The sequence below is a fragment of the Carassius gibelio genome, chromosome B25 (genome assembly GCF_023724105.1).
Source record: "Carassius gibelio isolate Cgi1373 ecotype wild population from Czech Republic chromosome B25, carGib1.2-hapl.c, whole genome shotgun sequence".
Classification (NCBI taxonomy): Eukaryota; Metazoa; Chordata; class Actinopteri; order Cypriniformes; family Cyprinidae; genus Carassius; species Carassius gibelio.
Window position 1 is genome coordinate 16,124,524 of NC_068420.1, and position 22,121 is coordinate 16,146,644.

A 22,121-nucleotide genomic window follows, 5' to 3' on the forward strand; every position below is an offset into this window, starting at 1 on the left:
TTGTAGTGTCTGAGCAGCTGGAAGGTGTAACGCATGACTCTGCAGGACGTGAACTAACCAAATGTGTTCAAATTGTTGAAACCACTTGATTACAGAAGCAGAGCCTTTCAGCCAAAGTGGATCTGGAGGCTGTGCCATTATAACTGATACAAAATTTGTGCTGTCGACAATAGTGCTGCTGCACCATCAGGTCAAGGGGATGTTTAGGGTTATCAGCTATTTCAAGCTTTAAGTTGGAAAAATTCAGCGTCGTTGTTGACCGCTTCAAAATAAATGTTGAAAGAACACACTCGGTGTGAATAAAAAGATCTAATGTTATTATAAATCTAATATAATTAGACATTTGAATGTATGTGGGTGTATTTTTTTTCCCTTGTGATTAAGCATTATTATAATATTTATTTTATTTGAGAGGAAGAGATTTAGATGAACTAAACATTACAATATATTACTAAGCATTTATATATTTGATATTATATATAATTGTATTATATCTATGTATATGTGTGTGTGTTTGTATATCTAAACATTATCCTATTATATATATTTGTTTATTATAATAATGGTATATATTTTTTATATATTCTCATCTTAGCATTTCTATAATATATTTTTCCTTCTGATCTAAACATTACAGTAATAGTAAATATAAGCATTTATGTATAATTTAAGATTTTCGTCTGACCTAAATATTGTTATAATATAATTACAATGTTTTCTATTTTTATAAATATTTCTGTTTTTATTATAATTTTGAGGTTTTTTTTAATGATAATATTTTTTTCTTCTGATCTAAGCATTTATATCATGTATTGTATATTAAAATATATCATTTTATTTTATTTTTTGATAGTGACACTTTTTTTTTTTCTTCTGATCTAAACACTAGGCCTATTATAATGTAATTATAACTAGATTTTAATAACAGTTTCTCCTGGTCTAAGCATTAGTGTATTTTTATTTATTATATACTTATAATTTTATGAGCTGAAATTTAATAACATACTGTGATTTTCCACGTATTTTCTTCTACCCTAAACACGGTCTTGCATATGCACATCCAGAATGAAGAGCCTGAGCCTCTATTTAAACGCAGTTTGCGTTCAGGTGAGTCACAGAAGTTATGATTGAGCATGTGCGCCTTAATAATTCTAAGCGATAAGTGATCGTTCCTGTTAATAAACATACAACAATGAACTCTACATCACTAGGCTGTCTGCTGGTCGTGTTCTATGACATGTATGTTAATGTTTGTCCTGAAACTGTCCAAATAACAGCTGCTATCGCCTAAATGGTACATTAGGGAAAGATTGTTTTTGACAGCAGCGTTAATGAGCGTGAAGGCGGGGCTTGCTGTGAAGAACAGAATGCGCACGTCTGATTGGCTGACGACATAGTCACAACTGGCATACGAGCCAATCAGCCGTTGGTTTTAAAGTCTCGATAGTTTTCAAATTAAAAGACCTTTTACTTACCATTCATCGTTGAGTACTTATTTTACCTTAACTTTCCGTTCAGGCTCGTCAACATACTGTATGTAAAGTGGAATACGATAACCTATTTTTAAAGAAAATTATATAGAGTTATATACATTATACATTAGTTTGATTGTTAACTCCAGTTTCTTTCACTATCCAGACGAAAAAAAGATTCTCAAACAGGCAGTCACGTTAAATTTATATTTGGCTGGCTTGGGGGGGGTGATTCAAACGGTTAAACATTTGTGTTTATATTATTGCTTTTGTAAATTTGATAAATATTATAATTTTTAAATAAATACTGTTAATATTATAAAATATTTATATAAATAAGTAAAATAAAACTACAAATACGATTTTTTTTTTTTTCCCATGTTGTGGACCTTTATTCTGTAAAGTAGCCCAGCTGTCAGCTAGTAGTCGCTGCTTCTGTGGAGTTCAAACGGGAACTCTTTGCTGTACTCTTGCCATCAACTATTTTATCCTTTTACCCCATATATTATTATTATTATTATTATAAGTGGTAAAACAGTCATGTCTCGGTTACTATGTTTATCACGGAGTCACATGTACACAAAGTGTAAATACAGTGTTCAGAAATCCGAGCCCTTTGTGTGTTTGTTGACATCCAGAGGAAGGGTCAGAGATGAGCTGATGAAGAGACTGATTTCATCGAGCAGAAGAGCCGTCCTCACACCCTACAACAGCCGACACCCGCTCTTCTGGTTGCTCGGTATCGGGACGGGGTTTGTTCTGGCTCTAGGGCTCAAATATCGTGATTCTGCGTCTGAACGCTGTGAATGTGACGCACAGAAGACACTCACAGTCTCCAGATACAGTGGCGCTATAGACACCAGCAGAGGCCTGCTCCAGAGGATCAAGGTACAGCTGTCAGCGCCACACTTACTCTAATACTCATACTTTATCGCTTTTATGAAATCGATTTATTTTTAGCATCGTTTGTCTAGCTTAAGAGATAACATTGTCGACATGTCCTGCTGTATTATCTTAGATGTACATATTTGGCAAATAAGTCTATTAATATTGATTTAATTTCAACATTTTAATAATAATAATGAAATATTCGTATCTAATATTATACAAAATAAAGTACTTAGTTTTAATATTTACATTATTTTTTACATAGTAAAAATATAGCAATAAAAATTTAATTTCACGTGTGTATATATATATATATATATATATATATATATATATATATATATATATATATATATATATATATATATATATAATTACACGTTTATTGCAATATTTTAATAATATAAATAATAATGTAAATGTGTGTGTATATATATATATATATATATATATATATATATATATATATATATATATATATGAAATAAGCAAGCAAGGGAATTTTAACAGTATTTTATTATATTTTTTCATCTGGAGAAAGCCTTATTTAAATTTGCCTGGAATAAAATAATTATATAAAAACAATAGCTAAGGTCAATATTATTAGCCCTCTTAAGACATTATCTGTTTGTCTACAGAACAAACCACTGTTGTTCATTGACTTGCTAACCTAACTTGCCTAATTAACCTAATTAATCCTCTAAGCCTTTAAATTACACTATAAGCTGAAGATTGGTATCTTTCAAAACAACTGGTAAAATAATGTACTGTCATCATGCCAAAGACAACAAAAAAAACTGTTTAGACTTGAGAAGAAGAATTTTTAATGTTCACACAGAAGGACAAGCATATACATGTTTATGTCAAGAAGTGTCAAGTTTCTAAAGACCCAAGAACAACATGCCAAGACACCAGAGAATGATTGATCTCTCAGTGAAGACGGACACTAAAGGCCTGCACAGGAATGGACTGCGAAAAAGAAGAAAAAAACCTTCTGAAGAAGAGACACCGCCAAGCTAGAATTGTATAAAATGTATAAAAATTATGCATACTTGAAACGTGCATATTGTTCAGCAGGATGAAGTTGGAGCTCCTGGGATGGTTATCGGCGTCTCGGTGGATGGCAGTCATGTTTGGTGTGAAGGTAGGAAGTCTCTCACCACACACACCATTCTCTTGGGTAGTCTGCACTACTCTAGGATTTACAAATACATCCATGTTTAAAATGACACCTTTATGTTGAGGCCATATCCAGGGGGACCAGTCGTTTACCTCGAGGCCTGTGTTAGTACAGTAGCTCAGAGAGTCACCTCTGGCTGTGTCTGTCGTCTCTCAGGGGTTGGTTACGCAGATCTGGAGAACAGAGTGCCTTGTGGTCCAGACACCGTGATGAGAATCGCCAGCATCAGTAAACCTCTGACCGCAGCCGCCGTCGCCAGACTCTGGGAGGACGGCAAGATAGATCTAGATGCTCCTGTCCAAAGATACGTGCCAGAGTTCCCACAGAAGCAGTTTGACGGAGAGGATGTGAGTGCATTCATTTAAAAATGTGTTTTTCATTTCATCAGTAACTCATCTGATTAATTTGAATTATGCTCATTATTTTTATAAAAATGTATTAACTAGATGAAAGGAGAAGTTTGTAGCCTGGTCTGAAAGTTAAAAAAATATAATCAGCATCATTTAATATTTTGCTAGCATGTTTTAACGCATTGCTAACACAATTTAACACATTGCTAACATGTTTTAGCATGTTGATTATGTGATTTAAAACATTGTTAGCATTTAACATGTTGTTGCATGATTTAGCACATTGCTAACATGTTTTAGTATGTTGCTAACACGGCTTAACACATGCTAACATGTTTTAGCATGTTGCTAGCACGATTTAACACATTGCTAACATGTTTTAGAATGCTGCTAGCATGATTTAACACATTGATAACATGTTTTAGCGTGTTTATAGCATGATTTAAGACATTGATAGCATTTAACATGTTGTTGTATGGTTTAGCATGTTGATAAGTTGCTAACTTGTATTTAGACTAGTGGGCAGTGTGTCCTGAGATTGTATCCCGGCTTGAGGATCTTGAGGATGTTATTAGCATTATTTAACAAAATGGTAACATGATTTTACATGTTGCAAGCATGATTTAAGACATGGCTAGCATTTAACATGTTTATTAAATACTTTATTAAGCATGTTTTTTAAAAGCATTAAAATGTTATTGCTTGTTGCATGATTTAGCACATTTCTAGCATGATTTAATATGTTTCACCATGTCGCTAACCTGAATTAACACATTGGTAGCATGATTAAGCACGTTACTAGCATATTGTTACAATTATCACATTTTTAACATGTTGCTGCTAGAATGTTTTGACATGTTCTTAGCATGTTGCTGGCATGAATTAGCACATTGGTAGCATGTTACCATCATGATTAGCATATTGCTTGTTGTCCTAGAATAACTAACTGTTAGGTTTTGTCAGCGATAAACAACTTTCATACTCTGTTTGTGTTATTGTACAAAAGTTTTGACACCCTCAAGGAAAGTCTATGGCAATTTTTGAATTATTTCCAACCCAAAATAATTAATTCGGTTTGGCTTGGCATTCTTCCCTCTGCCCTTAAATCAGGTCACAATAACACCCCGCATGATCCTGTCCCACCTGAGCGGCATCCGTCACTATGAGAAAGATGTCAAGAAAGTTCGAGAGGACAAAGAGAAAGCCAAGCGCCTTCTGAAGCCCCCGGAGAAGAAAGAGGAGAAGAGCTTAGACGAAAACAAAGAGAAGCTGGAGAAAGCGGAGGACAGCAGCGCTAAAAACAAAGAGGCTAAAGGAGGCCAAAAGAGGAAAAAAGAGTTCGAGCAGGAGGAGTATTACCTCAAAGACAACTTTGAGAACGTCACCCAGGCTCTGGACTTATTCAAAGACGATCCTCTGGTTTTTAGACCTGGTATGCTTTCACTGGCACACAGGTTGGGTTTATTTCTAGAGCATGTTGCCTTGATATCTTGATCTTTAGCTTACCGTCATTACTCGTGGAACTCAAAATAAGGAGCTTAGCAGAACGTCTCTGTTGTACAGTGATGTTCCTCTGCAGTAATTTGTTCTGAACTCTGCGTCATGTGATCGCTGTAGGTTCTACGTTCCTGTATTCGACACATGCGTACACCCTGCTGAGTGCCGTGGTGGAGAGAACCGCAGGTCAGCGCTTCCTCGACCACATGATGAAGATGTTTCGAGAGCTGGGCATGCTGAACACCATACCGGACGAAAACGACCCCATCATATACAACCGCTCCAGGTAAAGGAGACATTAAACATGCTATTGAAACTACTGAATCTTTGCGTTACGGGCGTCCCGAGTTCGAATCCGGCTCGAGGACCTTTCCCAGTCTTTTCCCTCTCTCTTTCTTCCGCTTCACTTCCTGTCTGCTCCACACATGTAGACCTTTGCTGTTATTGTTAACTAAAACTGTTTACAAAAAAAAAAGTTAAAAAGTTTTTGGTTTTTAGAATAAAGCTGATATATTAATATTAGATAAATAATGTACTGTAGCTTAAATAAATTGAGAAAATTAGAAATGTTGCCTTACTGAAATATGTTGAAGCTGATTAATTAAATTACTAAAACCAAAACTAAAATAAAAAGAAAGCCAGAAATATAAAACAACTAGTATATAATGACAAAAGCACATTTTTACTCAAATAATTTTTTTTTTACATCATAAACACACTTATTTATCATTTACCTTTTTAGCATCTTCCCCGTTTCCTGCAGGTTCTACCGCTTCAATAAAAAGGGTCGTGTTGTGAACTGCCCCTATGTGGACAATTCGTACAAATGGGCTGGAGGTGGATTTCTGTCCACTGTGGGCGACCTTCTGGTGTTCGGTAACGCTCTGCTCTACAGCTATCAGATGGCCGAACTGAAGAACACAGACGGGCTGCTTCCTGGCTTCCTCAAACCCCACACGGCCAAAGCCATATGGGCACCGGTGGACAAAACCGATGCGTCGTGGGACAAAGACGGACTGTACGCCCAGGGCTGGCTGGTGGTGGAGAAACAGCAGAAATACGGTCAGTGCCGCAGCCGCAGACATTACGTCTCGCACACAGGGAGCGCTGTGGGGGCAAGCAGTGTCCTGCTGGTGTTACCCAGCGAGAGCGGACACACTCCTCCACAGGGGGTGGTGGTGACCATCATCACAAACATGCAGTCAGTGGGCCTCAATACCACCGCGCTGAAGATCGCTCAGGAATTCGACAAGGCCAGGGATGAAGAACATGTATCCTCTTGATTCATAAACACACTGCTGTGATCTTTTTGTACCCATTTTAAGAGATTTGTGGTAAACGTCAGGACACTTTCTTTGTTCATGTCCTCAGTTTTAATTCAACATTTGTGCCAAGTGCTCATTTTGATAGCATTTATACGTATAGGAACGATCAAATAAATCAAATGTATTATGGAAACCTCTGTGAAGGGCTCTTAATCTGATCTTTTCATTTTCACTCAGTCTGGTGATATATCACATTTATTAAAGTGTAATTGAGAAGCAGTGACAGCAGTTCCCCAAATCTGTTTTACACGATTTACTGTCATTTTTTCATAACCTCATATTAATTTAAAGTCTTAATGTAATATTTGTGCTTTTTAAAATGTATTGCACACCACTGGAATACTTAAGTGAATTGAATAAAGTCAAAACATGATTACAAATGGTGAGAAACATACTGTACCTAATAATAATAATAATAATACATTTAACAATTAAAAATGGTATTTGTTCTCCTAAAGGAATTATGTAATATAAATTATTTCACACATACACACACACACACATACTGTAGATACATGCAGCACACAAATGTCATCCATAGTAATCACCACAAGATGGCAGTCATAATACTTTATTAAATAACTTTATTAGTAGGAAAATCAGAGCATTTCATTTAAATTAATTCAATCTCTGTATTACTAATTTACATTTAGTCTAATTTATAGTCAAAATTATTTACATGAGGCAAACAGATGATGTGCATAAAAATCAGCAAAGGATTATTTGTTTTATTAAATATGACATTAAATTAAAAATATATATTTTTAATTTTTTTATAATTATAATTTCACATCATATTTTATATTATAATATAAATATATTTTATAATTGTATTTCCCCATTATTAGATCTGATATCTCATATTATTGCTGCCTATTTTAATAATTATTGTATAATTTTTTATCATCTGGTTTGTTATTTTTTTATTATATTTTGTGGCTCCCTTTTTTGCTATTATTGTTTTTATTCTATTTTTGTTGTGTTTGTTATTAATATTTTTTGTAGGCTAGTTGTTATTCTAATTATTATTTTTGTTGTTATCATGTTTGTTGTTGTTATTTCTGTTTATATTATTTTTTATTATTTTGGGGTTTTGCACCATTTTGTTAAAACAAATGTGGTACTCAAATTCTCATCCTCCCTCACAATATCATTCATGGCAGACACACTTTTCTTTTATCCTTTTAAACAGGCAATGTGCACCACAACATACATACATACAGTACTGTACTATGTAGACTTTTTAGGCATTAAAAATAGTTTTTTTTTTTTTTTTTACCCAATACGGTTCATGATCACGATCATTCTCTAAAAAGCCCATAATTACACCTGTGACAGTTTCATACTTTATTTTTACAGTTAATCAAGTGCATATGAACACTATTAAGCTATACTATAAAAAGCATAGAATAGAGCATAAGCACACAAATCTACTAACCTTATTCATCTTTCCCCGCATCCAACTCATCAAAACCAGAACAAGGGGTTTAAGTCGGACTCGTGTCAGCAACTGGCCAGAAGCTGAACTGGACCCCATCCGACACCCAGCAAGCGTTGAGTCATTATTTATCTTCACTGTCTTGGTCTTCTGTTGGTCTTCACAGCTGTATGTTGGTCTTCACAGTTGTTTGATGGTCTTCACAGTTGTTTGATGGTCTTCACAGTTGTTTGATGGTCTTCACAGTTGTTTGATGGTCTTCACTGCTGCATGTTGGTCTTCACAGTTGTTTGATGGTCTTCACAGTTGTTTAATGGTCTTCACTGCTGCATGTTGGTCTTCACAGTTGTTTGTTGGTGTTCACAGTTGTTTGATGATCTTCACCGCTGCATGTTGGTCTTCCCAGTTGTTTGTTGGTATTCACAGTTGTTTGATGGTCTTCACCGCTGCATGTTGGCCTTCACAGTTGTTTGTTGGTGTTTACAGTTTTTTGATGGTCTTCACCGCTGCATGTTGGTCTTCACAGTTGTTTGATGGTCTTCACTGCTGCATGTTGGTCTTCCCAGTTGTTTGTTGGTGTTCACAGTTGTTTGATGGTCTTCACCGCTGCATGTTGGTCTTCCCAGTTGTTTGTTGGTGTTCACAGTTGTTTGATGGTCTTCACCGCTGCATGTTGGTCTTCACAGTTGTTTGATGGTCTTCACCGCTGCATGTTGGTCTTCACAGTTGTTTGATGGTCTTCACTGCTGCATATTGGTCTTCACAGCTGTTTGTTGGTGTTCACAGTTGTTTGATGGTCTTCCCAGTTGTTTGTTGGTGTTCACAGTTGTTTGATGGTCTTCACCACTGCATGTTGGTCTTCCCAGTTGTTTGTTGGTGTTCACAGTTGTTTGATGGTCTTCACCGCTGCATGTTGGTCTTCACAGTTGTTTGATGGTCTTCACTGCTGCATATTGGTCTTCACAGCTGTTTGTTGGTGTTCACAGTTGTTTGATGGTCTTCCCAGTTGTTTGTTGGTGTTCACAGTTGTTTGATGGTCTTCCCAGTTGTTTGTTGGTGTTCACAGTTGTTTGATGGTCTTCACCACTGCATGTTGGTCTTCCCAGTTGTTTGTTGGTGTTCACAGTTGTTTGATGGTCTTCACCACTGCATGTTGGTCTTCCCAGTTGTTTGTTGGTGTTCACAGTTGTTTGATAGTCTTCACCGCTGCATGTTGGCCTTCACAGTTGTTTGTTGGTATTCACAGTTGTTTGATGGTCTTCACTGCTGCATGTTGGTCTTCACAGTTGTTTGATGGTCTTCACCGCTGCATGTTGGTCTTCACCGTTGTTTGATGGTCTTCACTGCTGCATGTTGGTCTTCACAGCTGTTTGTTGGTGTTCACAATTGTTTGATGGTCTTCCCAGTTGTTTGTTGGTGTTCACAGTTGTTTGATGGTCTTCCCAGTTGTTTGTGGGTGTTCACATTTGTTTGATGGTCTTCACCACTGCATGTTGGTCTTCCCAGTTGTTTGTTGGTGTTCACAGTTGTTTGATGGTCTTCACCACTGCATGTTGGTCTTCCCAGTTGTTTGTTGGTGTTCACAGTTGTTTGATGGCCTTCACTGCTGTATATTGGTCTTCACAGTTGTTTGATGGTCTTCACCGCTGCATGTTGGTCTTCGCAGTTGTTTGATGGTTTTCACTGCTGCATGTTGGTCTTCACAGCTGTTTGTTGGTGTTCACAATTGTTTGATGGTCTTCCCAGTTGTTTGTTGGTGTTCACAGATGTTTGATGGTCTTCACTGCTGCATGTTGGTCTTCACAGTTGTTTGATGGACTTTACTGCTTTATGTTGCTCTTCACAGTTGTTTGATGGACTTCACTGCTGCATGTTGGTCTTCAAAGTTGTTTGTTGGTGTTCACAGTTGTTTGATGGTCTTCCTTATATACGATCCTGGAGAGCTGGTGCCCTGCAGATTTGAGCTCAAAACCTGATCAAACTCACTTAACTCCTGTTATTTTGCTAGTGATCCTGAAGACCTTGATTAGCTTGTTCAGTTGAGTTTAATCTGGGTTGTAGCTTAACTCTTGGGCTAGATTTGAGGAACGACACTGCTGCATGTTGGTCTTCACAGTTGTTTGATGGTCTTCGCTGCCATTTGAAGGTCTTCAGCATCTTGTTTCAGAATGGTTGCTTCATCAGTGTGGTGAGTGGATATGTAAGACACAGTTGGGGCATTTTTCTTCAGATCCCAGTGTGAAGTTAGGAAAAGAAAAGACTATCAATCAGAGCCATCAGTGCACCAGCGAGTTTCACCTGCTTACAGACTGGATTCTGTTTCTGACGCCACAAAGTGCAATTTAGAATGTTTGTGATGTGATGTCATTCATGTGTGTGATTGCGCTGCTTGTCTCTCTCGCGATGCTGATTGGCTGTTGAGAGTATTTGATCATAGTCATCACTCCTCTGCTGCCCTCTGCATACTTACAATAACTGAAATCACCCCGATTTTGATTGGTAGTAAAAGATTCATTCATTCATTCTTTTTTTAATGAATTAAGAAATGGAAACTCTAAACTCTAAAAAAAAAAAAGTTTTTTTTATTGAAGTTTATCTAAATATTTAAAACTTTTTACTGTCAGAATTAATAGTGAGAAGAAAACACTGGTAAAACTTCATTCATCTCACTGGAATCACATTGCATTGTGGGACACTTTATACATGAAGTGTGCTCTGTTGTATAATACACATTAAGACATACAGTAGTTCATCTAGGTATTAAACATACAGAAAGCATGCATATTGTAAACGGTACACATACAGCAGAAATAGTAACACACAACTGTATATAACGTGAACAAATGTCTGATTTTGAAAAAAATTGAAACATTTTTTTATAAATATGGTCCCAGTGTATTATATAAAATGATTCCAAATGATTAGGCAAATGATGTCCAGTCCGGTGGTGTGTATTAATGATTGAGCATGTTGTTGTTACGTATATTTAATGGTAAAACATTTCAACTATGTGAAGTTATTCCAGTAATCCAATAGAAATAAAAAATACATGAGTATAATCAAAGTTTTAGCCAAAACAAAAACAACACAGTGTAAAAATTATATCAAATAAAAATTAAAATCTATGCTAAGGATGCTCATTTTGAAATGTATTGCTTTCCATTGAACATCTGATATGGCAGCAGTTTGCTTGTAAATAATCTCCATCCTTTTCTCATATTTAAATCAAGGCGTTTTAATTGACAGAACTATTTACAAAATCCATGAACATTAAGAAACATATTTTTGAGAGTAGCTGACAAGTTGAGCTACTGTGCAATTGACAAATTTTAAAATTGAGTCCAAGACCTCCACGGGGTGGGGGGGATGATACAAGGTAAAGTTGTCATCAATCATAATGGAGTTGTCCACAACATAAAAGCCTCTTTCAAATGTGGTTTAAAAGTCACACCTGCTGACTGTTTGATTGGACTCTCCAGTATGCCTCAGGTTTTGGTTGACTTCGGCCGTTTCTCTTTATTCTGGGAAAAAATAGAAAAGAGAATTTATGATTAACAAGAACTGTTGAGAGGGGGGGGCTGTTTGGGGTTCTAAAAGAAGACATAAAAGATGTTAACATATCATAAGTTGATATTAATCGACAAGTCAATAATCTTTAAAAGAAATATTCTGTGATCAAGTTAAGCACATACTTATGTGTCAATAGCATTTTTTTTATCTTTTAAAAAAAAAGTTAGGATTAGCTTACAAAGGAAGTAAATTGAACCAGTCTTTGAAAGATTTAAAAATCTAAATGTAGGCTAACCATTATAATATTAAAAAAGCTCTTATATTGTTTACTTCTTGTGTGTTCACAAATGTCCATATTCACTTCCGTTGTAAGTGACGCTGAATCATTCACTCAAATAACTCATTCCAAAAAAGATTTATAAAAAAAATTTCATCCTGCTGTCCCTTCATTTGGAACAAAATACATTGCCAGAGGAAAAACTGATCAAGCCCAAAAGTTATTCAATATAAACATTAACTGTTTACAGGAATGTTTTATCCTGCTTATATGCTACACAGAAGTAAGGCTATATAATAACACGAATGTGAGAGAGTTCCATTTCATTAGCTGATCTAGGTAAACTAAGGAAAGTGCACTAAACGTTAAAACTATTAGCGCTAATGCTTTATATAATAGCATACACTTAAATTGTATGATAACAAATAGTTTCCGATATAAAGCAGCGTAACGTGCCGTTTTTGTGCAGCTAAAAAAACGGAAGAGAAAGACACTGGACAGTCTTGCACTATCAAGCATTTTACGTTAAAATAAGGTGGAAGAAAGCAAGTAGGCCTATTTCTAGTTAAAAAGAGGGCTGTGATTACCTCACATCCTCAAGCCTCAGGCTGTTACTTAATTATATCGACTTCCATGTGTAAATGTGTTACATTAGACAGTTCTTTTTATTATCTGAGAGACGAGTTAAATTGTTTTCTGTGGTAATCCATCGCATGTCTCTTTAAAATATCGATAAAACTGGTATCGAATCCGAGGCTTCATCATCAAAAGCCCACGTGACTCACTTGCAGATGTAGTAGATGACCACACCGAGCACCACTAGGATGAGGAGGGCGATGATGGCCACGGCGGCGATCATGCCCTTCTCCTCACTGTCCCGAGAGAAACTGAACAGCTGGAACTGCTCACATCTGCTGCCCTCATAGTTCGCACTGCAGCTGCAGGACAGGACAGGGGTTTCAAAGCAAGGCATTTCATAGGTATGTTATACTCTCATGTAAATGGCAAAACAATAGATATTCTGTTCGTGAAGATACTTACACACACGTGGGAGTAGACACCGAGTGTATTTTAAAGCATGTTCCTCCATTCATGCAAAAGCTGGCTTCTGACTCATTGCAAGGATCACCGTGTTCTATAATAAGAGGAAACCCGAAGGAAACGAAATAAATGAATCATTTATCTACCACACCTTTATTTGCAGGGCAATTTGGTTGTTATTTTGCATTTCATTTGCATTTGCATTTCAAGAATTCCACATTGCGGAAACAACAGCAAGTGTGTTTGCATATGATACATCATTTTATATCATATATCAGAATTTTATTATCTTTAATAAGTATCTTTAATATGTTTTTTTTTAATGTTTGTATTACCTGCCATCATGGGAGATATTAAATCGATCTTCTCCTAATGGAAATTTCTACTGAGAGTATTCACTTGATGATCACCTGAGAATAAAGTAATTGTGGTCAGATTATTTTACATTTGTCCAGAAAGATTACAATATGTTTTGATCAGTTGATTATTGGTTGCTTTTCATTTATTCATAGAGAATAAGAATTCAACATTCATACAGAATAAATATGCAATATGTAAGAATCATGAAATTAATCTGTTAATATTTATCCATATATGTGTGTGTGTGTGTATATATATATATATATATTAACTGTTACATTGCACTGTTATAGTATAAATTAAAATATACTGTAATTCTGTTATCACATTAAAATAATGTTATATATCTCAAACACTCAGGTGACTGTATTGGCTCTGCAACATAAAGACATTTTATTTAATGAAAAATGCGAGAATGCTTTCATATCTCAATTGTGACATGTGACAGCAATGTTATTACATGGAAAGCCCACTTCCCAGATTCTTCTCCTTGTTTAAAAGATCAAATTGTCACATGTCTCTTTAGAGTTTCAGACGAGATCTCACCAGGATCTCTAGCTGTGCTCAGATTTGCCAAGATACTAAAATCTAGTTTCATATCATAGGTTTTCCATTTGAAATCCAATACTTGACATCAAAATGTCATCCACGTAAACTGTATTGCTCAGTACTCAAACTATAAGTCTCATGTCTATTTGCATCTCTTCTTAAAAATAGAAATATATTAGTCGATATTAGTTAAATGACACATTAAGAATTCCATCCCCCCACACCAAAAAAAAACAAAACAAAAAATCATAAATTGCCTGTCTCAGGACTCACCTGTTTACTGTTTTTGCGCTTGACTTCATGCACTTTTCAAAGGCTTGAGTTTTTGAAAGTTTGCTGAGATGTAGGAAATCCTAGTAGCACGCTGTGTTTCAGGGAAATGGCAGTGAAGACTTGCCGTCCAGGTGAGATCCAGTGCAGGTGAGTCACCTCATCTTCCTCAAATAACTTCTGAGCTAAACGTCACCGTGTGGTTCAGAGCCACATAAGCGCCGTGGGCGGATCCCTTTGAGCTCAGAAATGTTGTGATTGCTGTTTTTCCACATTTGTGAATGGAACGATTCTCATCATGCGTCGGTAGAACATCATGACATGAGCTAATTTGCCGGGAATTACCTGCCGTTGCATCACAAACCTCCAACAACAAAAAACATCGCAACTTTCTGTAACGAAGAAAGCTGCTCCAAAAAGTGAATCACCATATTTATTCCATCTTTTGGGATTTTCTTGTTTATTTTGAGCAGATTCAAACATGATTGGGTTGTGAAGTCTTTTTGCATTGTAAGCTGTAGGTTTCTTCAGATATGCATTAATAGAAACAGTGAGGGGTGGTACTGTTATTTTAAGTGCGTTAGGAGCAGGTGTGGTTCTCCGTGAGACTCTTGTGTGTAGGCCGGCTGGGTTTTCTGTCAGACTCAGGTATGCCAGATATGCTAATGGGGAAGTTCTGTGCGTGTCTCGGGTATGCGAGGAATCGTGGGAACTTTGCAGACTTTAATCGCTTGTTTACATTCCTGGTTTAAAGGGCACATGAAGGACAAGCGGCAACATCATGTTGAGTCACTGAAAACCGTTAGAATGGGATAGCTTTGAGGTTTCGGTGCCCCGAGGCCAAATAACAAAACTTTAAATAATGGGAAAGAACAGAAAAGTGTTTACATTGAAAAAAAAAAGTGGTTTAAAAATATATATTTTAAGTTTAAATACATTAAAGCAAATATATGTTTAAAAATTTTTGGAATCAGTAAGATTTTTGTCTTGAAACATATATATATATATATATATATATATATATATATATTTTAATTTAGTCAAGACATTCAATTGATTATACTGTAAAATATCCTAAATACGTATACAGTATTATGTAAAGATCTCTATTTCCAATCAATTCTGTTCTTAAGCTTTCTATTGATCAAATAATCCTGAAAAAATAATGTATCATGGTTTCCACAAAAATGTTTAGCAGCACAGCTGTTTTCAACATTGTTAATAATAAGAAATATTTCTTGAGCAGCAAATCTGCATATTACTGGATCAAATTATATTTTTAAGATATATTAAAGAATTGAAAACTTTTACATTTGACTTATTTTCCACAATAAACTTATTTAATCAAGAGGCAATAAAACAAAAACAATAAAAATGTTACCACATAATCTGAAAATGTATCACTTTTTTTTTCAGAATTACATCATTTAAAAAATCATAATGTGCAGTAACAGTTTCCTGCTTGTCTGATGACACTAGTAGTGCACATATCAATGTCAAACTATCTTGTGATACTGGAATGATATGTCACTACAGTATATCAAAATGACAATTGCAATACACAGTGTAATATTATGACAGCACGATGAAATTAGTAGCATGTACAATCATATGATATTATTAAAGTAGTATGATCACACCAGCAGTATGAATCGCACAATGATAACCTAAAAAAATTGCAATATCTAAGTGAACTCATTCAACCTAAATACACTGATTTATAACAACAAAACTTCATTTTATGCGTAACTTCAAGTAGCTCTTTACAGAACAATTGCAAGTTGCCACTTTAATGATGGAAACTTTACAGTGTAGTGTAAGGTAAGTATTAGAGTTAAATGATGTACATTGTATGATGGCATTACGCACCGTACTATCACAGTACGGAATGGTTTGATTATATTACTATTGTATTATAATGGGATTCCTCACATCTCAATGTCACCTCTGCCATCTCCATATGCTCAGTCATCCTGACGTTATATGACTGGAGCGTGTTTGCAGCACGCAGTGTTAATAGTGAGGGAATGAGCCGCGCGTGACGCGTGAGAATAGTCGCACCTCAGCGGGCAGGAAGGTGTTTTGATGGATGCGAGGTTATCCCGAAGAACATTTGCCATCTCTTTTGGAAAGGAAACCAATAGAAACGCGTTTTCTCTATGTAATGAATCCCCTCCTCCCCTTCCTCCTCCTCCTCCTCCTCCTCCGACATAACGGAGCGATGCTGGCGTTCATGCTTCAATCGAAACGCGTCTAATCGAAACGCGGCTTCGACGCGATGGAGACGGAGTCCCTGGCGTGATTTAAAGGGGGAAGCCCTTAGTTCAACACGATTGAGACACAATGCACGCCTCCTGTCGCGAATACGAAGGCTTTCTCTGGACGTGTAGACTCCTAATGTCACCTCGCTGAGCGATGATGCTCGCGTCACGGCTCGCGTTCACTCATCGTCCGCTTTATTCGCGAGAGAAGCAGCAGAACGGATACTTGACCACTGCGAAACTGCCCTTTTCACGCTTCAAGCCTCTTCTGGTTATCGGCAAGGGACACATTATTATAACCACGAGGGCCAGGGACACACGATTAAAGTTTCAAAGATGTAAATCGAGGTAGGTTAGCCCTCGGAGACGTGCATTTCATCACTGCTTCTTCTCGCTTCCATTCCACCCATTATCGACTTAATTGGTGTTTGCTGTTATTTTGGTAATTGCATCACTAATCACGCGCTGCCATGGTGCCGACTTGGTTATACTTTAATCAGAAGACATCACTTCATCCAATAGCTCCTCTAGGCCTGGAAAATACATGTCTTCCATTTTCATATGTGATGGCTTATATTACAGTGTGCGTCTGATGTTGTGTTGATGAGGAATTTTTGGCCATGAGAAAATCTGGTTGTAAGTGGAGCTTGGAGAAGAGCTCAAAATGGCACGCAGTGGTTCCATCGTCTTCTATTTTGGCTTTCATGTTGGCTGAACGTGTTCCGTCTGATTAAGTTGGCCTGCTAAACTTCTGAAAGTGGCATATCTGCGAACTTTGATTCTGTTGGTCTTTGGGCACGTGGTCATCACAACAGTTCCGAATGAGCGCTGATGTGAGACGTGCCTGATTCAAATCAGTCCAATGAACCAATAATTCGTTAATGTTTTCAATCTGGAAGACCTGGACACGTCACTGCAGGTTTAGAAACGCTCGATTAGCATGACCTGGATTTCACCTGTTATGACATGATTTGAAGACAGCCTGGCTGGGAGTAAAATATGTTGTTTTACATATTAGTTAACAAAACATAAGGGATTGTTACTATTCTTCATTTATTATAGGTTTACGAATATGATACCAATGTGTTAATGTTTTAAAAAGTTGTGAAGATTTAGCTAACTGCACTATAGCACGAGAACCTACATACACATAAAATACATCAATTTATAAAGTCGGTAGCACTTCACTGTGAACTTAAGCAATGTTAACAAAAAGAAACAATTTGAAGTCTTTGGATTTTTTTTTTTTTTTACATTGCTTAAGTACATTAGTTAACACAAACTAAACATGAATAATATATTCTGAAGCATTAATATTAATTTCTGCATTTAGCTAATATATTGCTAAATGTTAATTTATAAAGTTTATATGTTTGGTAATATTACATTACGCTGACTGTATTTTTTTAAGGCTACCTAAAATATGCATCATGAAATAACATGTGTGACCCTGGACCACGAAGCCAGTGAGGGTCAAATTTGAAGCTTTCCAATGATGTATGGTTCGTTAGGATCGGACAATATTTGGCTGAGTTACAACTTTTTGAAAATATTGAATCTGAGGGTGCAAAAAAATCTAAATATTCAGAAAATCGCCTTTTACATTTTTCCCAAATTAAGTCCTTATTAATGCATTTTATGAAACAAAAATTAACTTTTGATATATCTATGGTAGACAATGTATAAAATATCTTCACAGAACATGATCTTTATTTAATATCCTAATGATTTTTGCTATAAAAGAAAAATCAATAATTTCGACCCACATAATGCATTGTTGGCTGTTGCAATAAATATAACCTTGCAACGAAAGACGTGTTTTGTGGTCCAGAGTCCATTAATTCTTAGATTAATTTCTATTAATACATTTTATATAATGTTTAACAGATCAATAGCTCAAGTCTTGGCTACAAAAAAAAAAAAAAACGACTAAATATTTCCATCTTTATTTAAAAATGCAGATCAATAAACACTCATTGACCTCTTGCATGCCCTCACATCTTCCTTTCTCCTCTACCTTGTCCCACTTCCATCTATTCAGACTTCCTGTCTCAGTGTCCGGTGTGCGCTGTGCCTTCTTTGGCTTAATATGATTTGTCTTGTGTACTAGATTCACCTCATCCCTCAGCCTGAGGTAATACCACTTGTAAAACCGCTATAGTTTGAGACACCAGCGTTTGTCAGGCGGTCTCAGTGAATGAAGTTTTCATCACAGTGCTTCAGTGATTGAAGCTGGTGGTAAACGAGCGCTACGGACCAATCTATCTATTGATGTCCGACCATACCGAGGTTGACAGCTTCATCGCACCTTGACACAAAAAAGGGCAATCGTAGGCAGTCTGAGCTTTGTGTAATGCTTACCCAGCTGAAAATCAAGCCGTTTGTGCAATAATAACCTTTTTTTTTATTCTTGAGTTGAGGTTGTTATTAAATGTGAATGAAGCACTATGCACTCAGCTCACACATGCATATCATAAGTAGGACTCTATGAATTCTGGGAATTCAAAGGGCCAGCCTTTACCACAAGAATATGTCTTGTCCTATTAGAGGGACCCCTTTTTTTAACCTGTCTAACAATCGACTGCAAGCTTGCATTCAGATCTTACCTCCATCCATCCAGCAACCTTTGTCTTGATAATCTGTTAAACGCGAATGTAGTTCGCAATACAGAAGAAAATATCTGTTGCTACTTCGGTTTCATTGTGACTTTCATACCTCACAGAAGGGGTGAGATTACCAACTTAAATATTATCTTTTGTACATATATGATTTAAAAAATACATAGATTATAGCGCACAATTGCTCCTGGTTACTTTTTAATAGGTTTTTGTTATTTTTGGAGCCTGACAGTGTTTGTCACTGTATGGGCTGTTGAAAAGATACTTCAAAATATATTTTAAAAAAAATTCTCAGAGAAGAAAAAATCTTTTTCTATAATGATGAATTTCATGTAGGCATAAACTACTCCTTTACACCCTCTAAATGGAGGTTTCTTTCCTCTCCAGGTTTATACCAATACAATATGTTCGGATATCAAATATTCTGTTAAATGGAGTATGTATAGTAGATTTGTTGAATCGTAGCTTTAACAGTTTCTTCGCTTGATTTAAGTCACAGGTCATTGGTAAAACTGTGAAGTTAAGCGAGTATTTGATTTCATAACAGAACCAATATCTCCCTTCATTGATTTTATTGCATAAGTGATAATTTCATCGCTCCACAAGGATAACTTTGACTGAACTAGATGTTCATGCGTTCTTAAACACATGGTGGGGAATTTCAATTGTTACATAATAAATATTTATACACTGAACAAAATTATAAACAACACTTTTGTTTTTGCCCCCAATTTTTCATGAGCTGGACTCAAAGATCTAAGACTTTCTTGTACACAGAAGGCCTATTTCTCTCATATTGTTCCCAACTCTGTCTAAATCTGAGTTAGTGAGCACTTCTCCTTTGCCGAGATAATCCATCCACCTCACAGGTGTGGCATATCCAGATGCTGATTAGACAGCACGATTATTGCACAGGTGTGTCTTAGGCTGGCCAAAGTGTTACTCTGTGTGAGGCAAACTGTGGTCAAACCAGACACTGACTGGTTTTCAGACTCCCCAATACAGTAAAACTACATATTTTAGAGTGGCTTTTTATTGTGGCCAGCCTAAGACACACCTGTGCAATAATCGTGCTGTCTAATCAGCATCTTGATATGCCACACCTGTGAGGTGGATGGATTATCTCGGCAAAGGAGAAGTGCTCGCTAACACAGATTTAGACAGATTTGTGAACAATATTTGAGAGAAATAGGCCTTTTGTGTACATAGAAAAAATATCTTTGAGTTCATCTCATGAAAAATGGGGGCAAAAACAAAAACAAAAGTGTTGCATTTATAATTTTGTTCAGTGTAGTACTTTATATAATACATTTTATAAATTTGTTTAAAAAGAGTATTTTTATCTGGTTTTCTTCTCAGGTCTGGTATGAGTGAAGTCGCCTCCGTCTAGCACAAACTAGAGCTCACATTTGAGAGTCGAAAGAGGACGTCCGTTCAGCGTTTGCTCCGCACCACACCATGAGCCAGCCACAGTGAGTGTGCAAACTACATCCCGCCTGCTTTATACTGTTATACTTTATACTGGAGCGTGAGTACACTGCCGTGTGTATCGTGCACAGGAGAGTGTGTTAGATTGTGTTTGTGTATGTGTTTATTCGACACTAACTATTCGTTAAGCAATGTATTGTTTAGACATTACTGTCCACTTTATTTCATTTGAATACTTTTTGGAGTGAAGATTTGTTTGTGTTACATTTGTCGGAGATGTTATTGGTTTCTCTCATTTTTAGATTGTGTTATTCGAACATGAGTTATACAATGATTTGTCAATAAGTCTGGTTCTACTAAAAATAGGTCACAAATTCAGTATTAATAAATTGGTATGACTATATATTGTGGTTACTGCTGTATATATCATATCATAACCGCAAATCATCATAATATGGCAATTTAATATGTATCATAATATTAAATATACTAATCAAAAATAGATACACTGCTGTTCAGAAGTTTGTGGTCATTAAGATTTTCTCTTAAGAGTTCTCTTATGCTTCCCAAGGCATTTATTTGATTAGAAAGACAGTAAAAACATGAATTGTTTTCTATTGTAATTTATTTTAAAGTGGAATTTATTTCTCTGATGCAAAGCTGAATTACTCCAGTCTTCAGTGTCACATGATCCTTCAGAAATCGTTCTGATATGTTGCACGAGAAACATGACTAAAAATATGAATTACAGTTGTGCCACTTAATATTTTTGTGGAATTCAGGATTCTTTGATAATTATAGAAAACCACAAAGACCACAAATATTTTAATGGTAGTGAGAATACTGTAACTGCAATATTTATCATGGAAGTAAAGGTACATTGATTGCTGGGCAATATTCAAGCCACTAACATTATTAAACAGGACAGGAAAAATACTTTCAAATTGGTTTCCCGAACAGACTCCTACTGTATCTGCCATTGGGCAGATAAACTGATAGCCCTGCCCCCAAGATTCACATATTTAACAATAAAAATAAAAATCACTTCACCTACAGAGAGACATTAAGACATCTTTGGTCTGTCCAGCATATGAATGTTCTTAATTGATTCATCATCTTCAGCAGCCGAGATCCTTGTGTTTGCTCTGCAGCCGGAGGAGTGTGAGATCGTCATTTATAGCCACACACTGTTCTGCAGTCAGGCGCTCAGCGTGTCCTCAGACTCATGTGGAGAATGCGAGATCCTATTTGCCCTTTCCACATCTTTCCAGCCCAAAACTGTTCAAGGATCAGCAGCACAGATGCTGACTTGGCCTTCTTAGGTGAAGTCTTCATGATGCAACTTTTGCATTAGATTCTCTGTAGCTCAGAATCAGGCCACCTGACCCAATTTAATTTGACGCAAACAAAAATAAGTATGTTAAGTATATATCCATTCTGTATATTGCATTTTCAGGTGGCTGGTGTTGATCACTAAGTCTCTGAAATGTTAAGTTCATTGTGGACGTTCAAATGTCATTCATATTCGTAGGTATTTGTATGTAAAAAGCATACATACATTTTTGTTTATTCTAATTGGCACTGAAACTATAATAGTAGCCTGCTGTCTGTGTCTAAATTGTAAACTTGTACTTACAACAGAGACATGTAGATGTTT

At 36.2% G+C, this 22,121-nt stretch overlaps 3 protein-coding genes across 5 annotated transcripts in view; 2 read left to right on the top strand and 1 right to left on the bottom strand.

Annotated features, from left to right (window-relative positions):
* Nucleotides 1-1,877: 1,877 nt before the first annotated feature.
* Nucleotides 1,878-7,092, top strand: lactb (lactamase, beta). 2 transcript variants are annotated; one of them, XM_052598053.1, is made up of 6 exons: nucleotides 1,878-2,360; nucleotides 3,438-3,504; nucleotides 3,697-3,887; nucleotides 5,001-5,322; nucleotides 5,508-5,673; nucleotides 6,151-7,092. In XM_052598053.1, exons 1-6 carry the CDS (start codon nucleotides 2,013-2,015, stop codon nucleotides 6,668-6,670), a joined length of 1,614 nt encoding a protein of 537 aa, XP_052454013.1. In that variant the 5' UTR covers nucleotides 1,878-2,012; the 3' UTR covers nucleotides 6,671-7,092. The 2 variants fall into 2 exon arrangements, with proteins under 2 accessions (XP_052454013.1, XP_052454012.1); XM_052598052.1 differs by having other exon boundaries at nucleotides 1,887-2,360; nucleotides 3,435-3,504.
* Nucleotides 7,093-10,844: 3,752 nt separating this feature from the next.
* On the bottom strand, nucleotides 10,845-15,024 carry LOC128014462 (pro-neuregulin-4, membrane-bound isoform). The gene is made up of 5 exons (XM_052598055.1): nucleotides 14,161-15,024; nucleotides 13,314-13,388; nucleotides 12,979-13,072; nucleotides 12,723-12,875; nucleotides 10,845-11,671 (listed from the first exon to the last, which is right to left on the bottom strand). The coding sequence occupies exons 2-5, from the start codon at nucleotides 13,321-13,323 to the stop codon at nucleotides 11,596-11,598; spliced, it is 333 nt and encodes a 110-aa protein (XP_052454015.1). The 5' UTR covers nucleotides 13,324-13,388; nucleotides 14,161-15,024; the 3' UTR covers nucleotides 10,845-11,595.
* Nucleotides 15,025-16,169: 1,145 nt separating this feature from the next.
* Nucleotides 16,170-22,121, top strand: part of LOC128014561 (transmembrane protein 266) — a 60,212-nt gene continuing 54,260 nt past the window's right edge. For both annotated transcript variants that reach the window (XM_052598220.1, XM_052598221.1), the window contains exons 1-2: nucleotides 16,170-16,766; nucleotides 20,396-20,508. In XM_052598220.1, coding sequence (XP_052454180.1) covers nucleotides 20,495-20,508 — 14 coding nt within the window. In that variant the 5' untranslated portion in view covers nucleotides 16,170-16,766; nucleotides 20,396-20,494. The remainder of the gene's footprint in view (nucleotides 16,767-20,395; nucleotides 20,509-22,121) is intronic.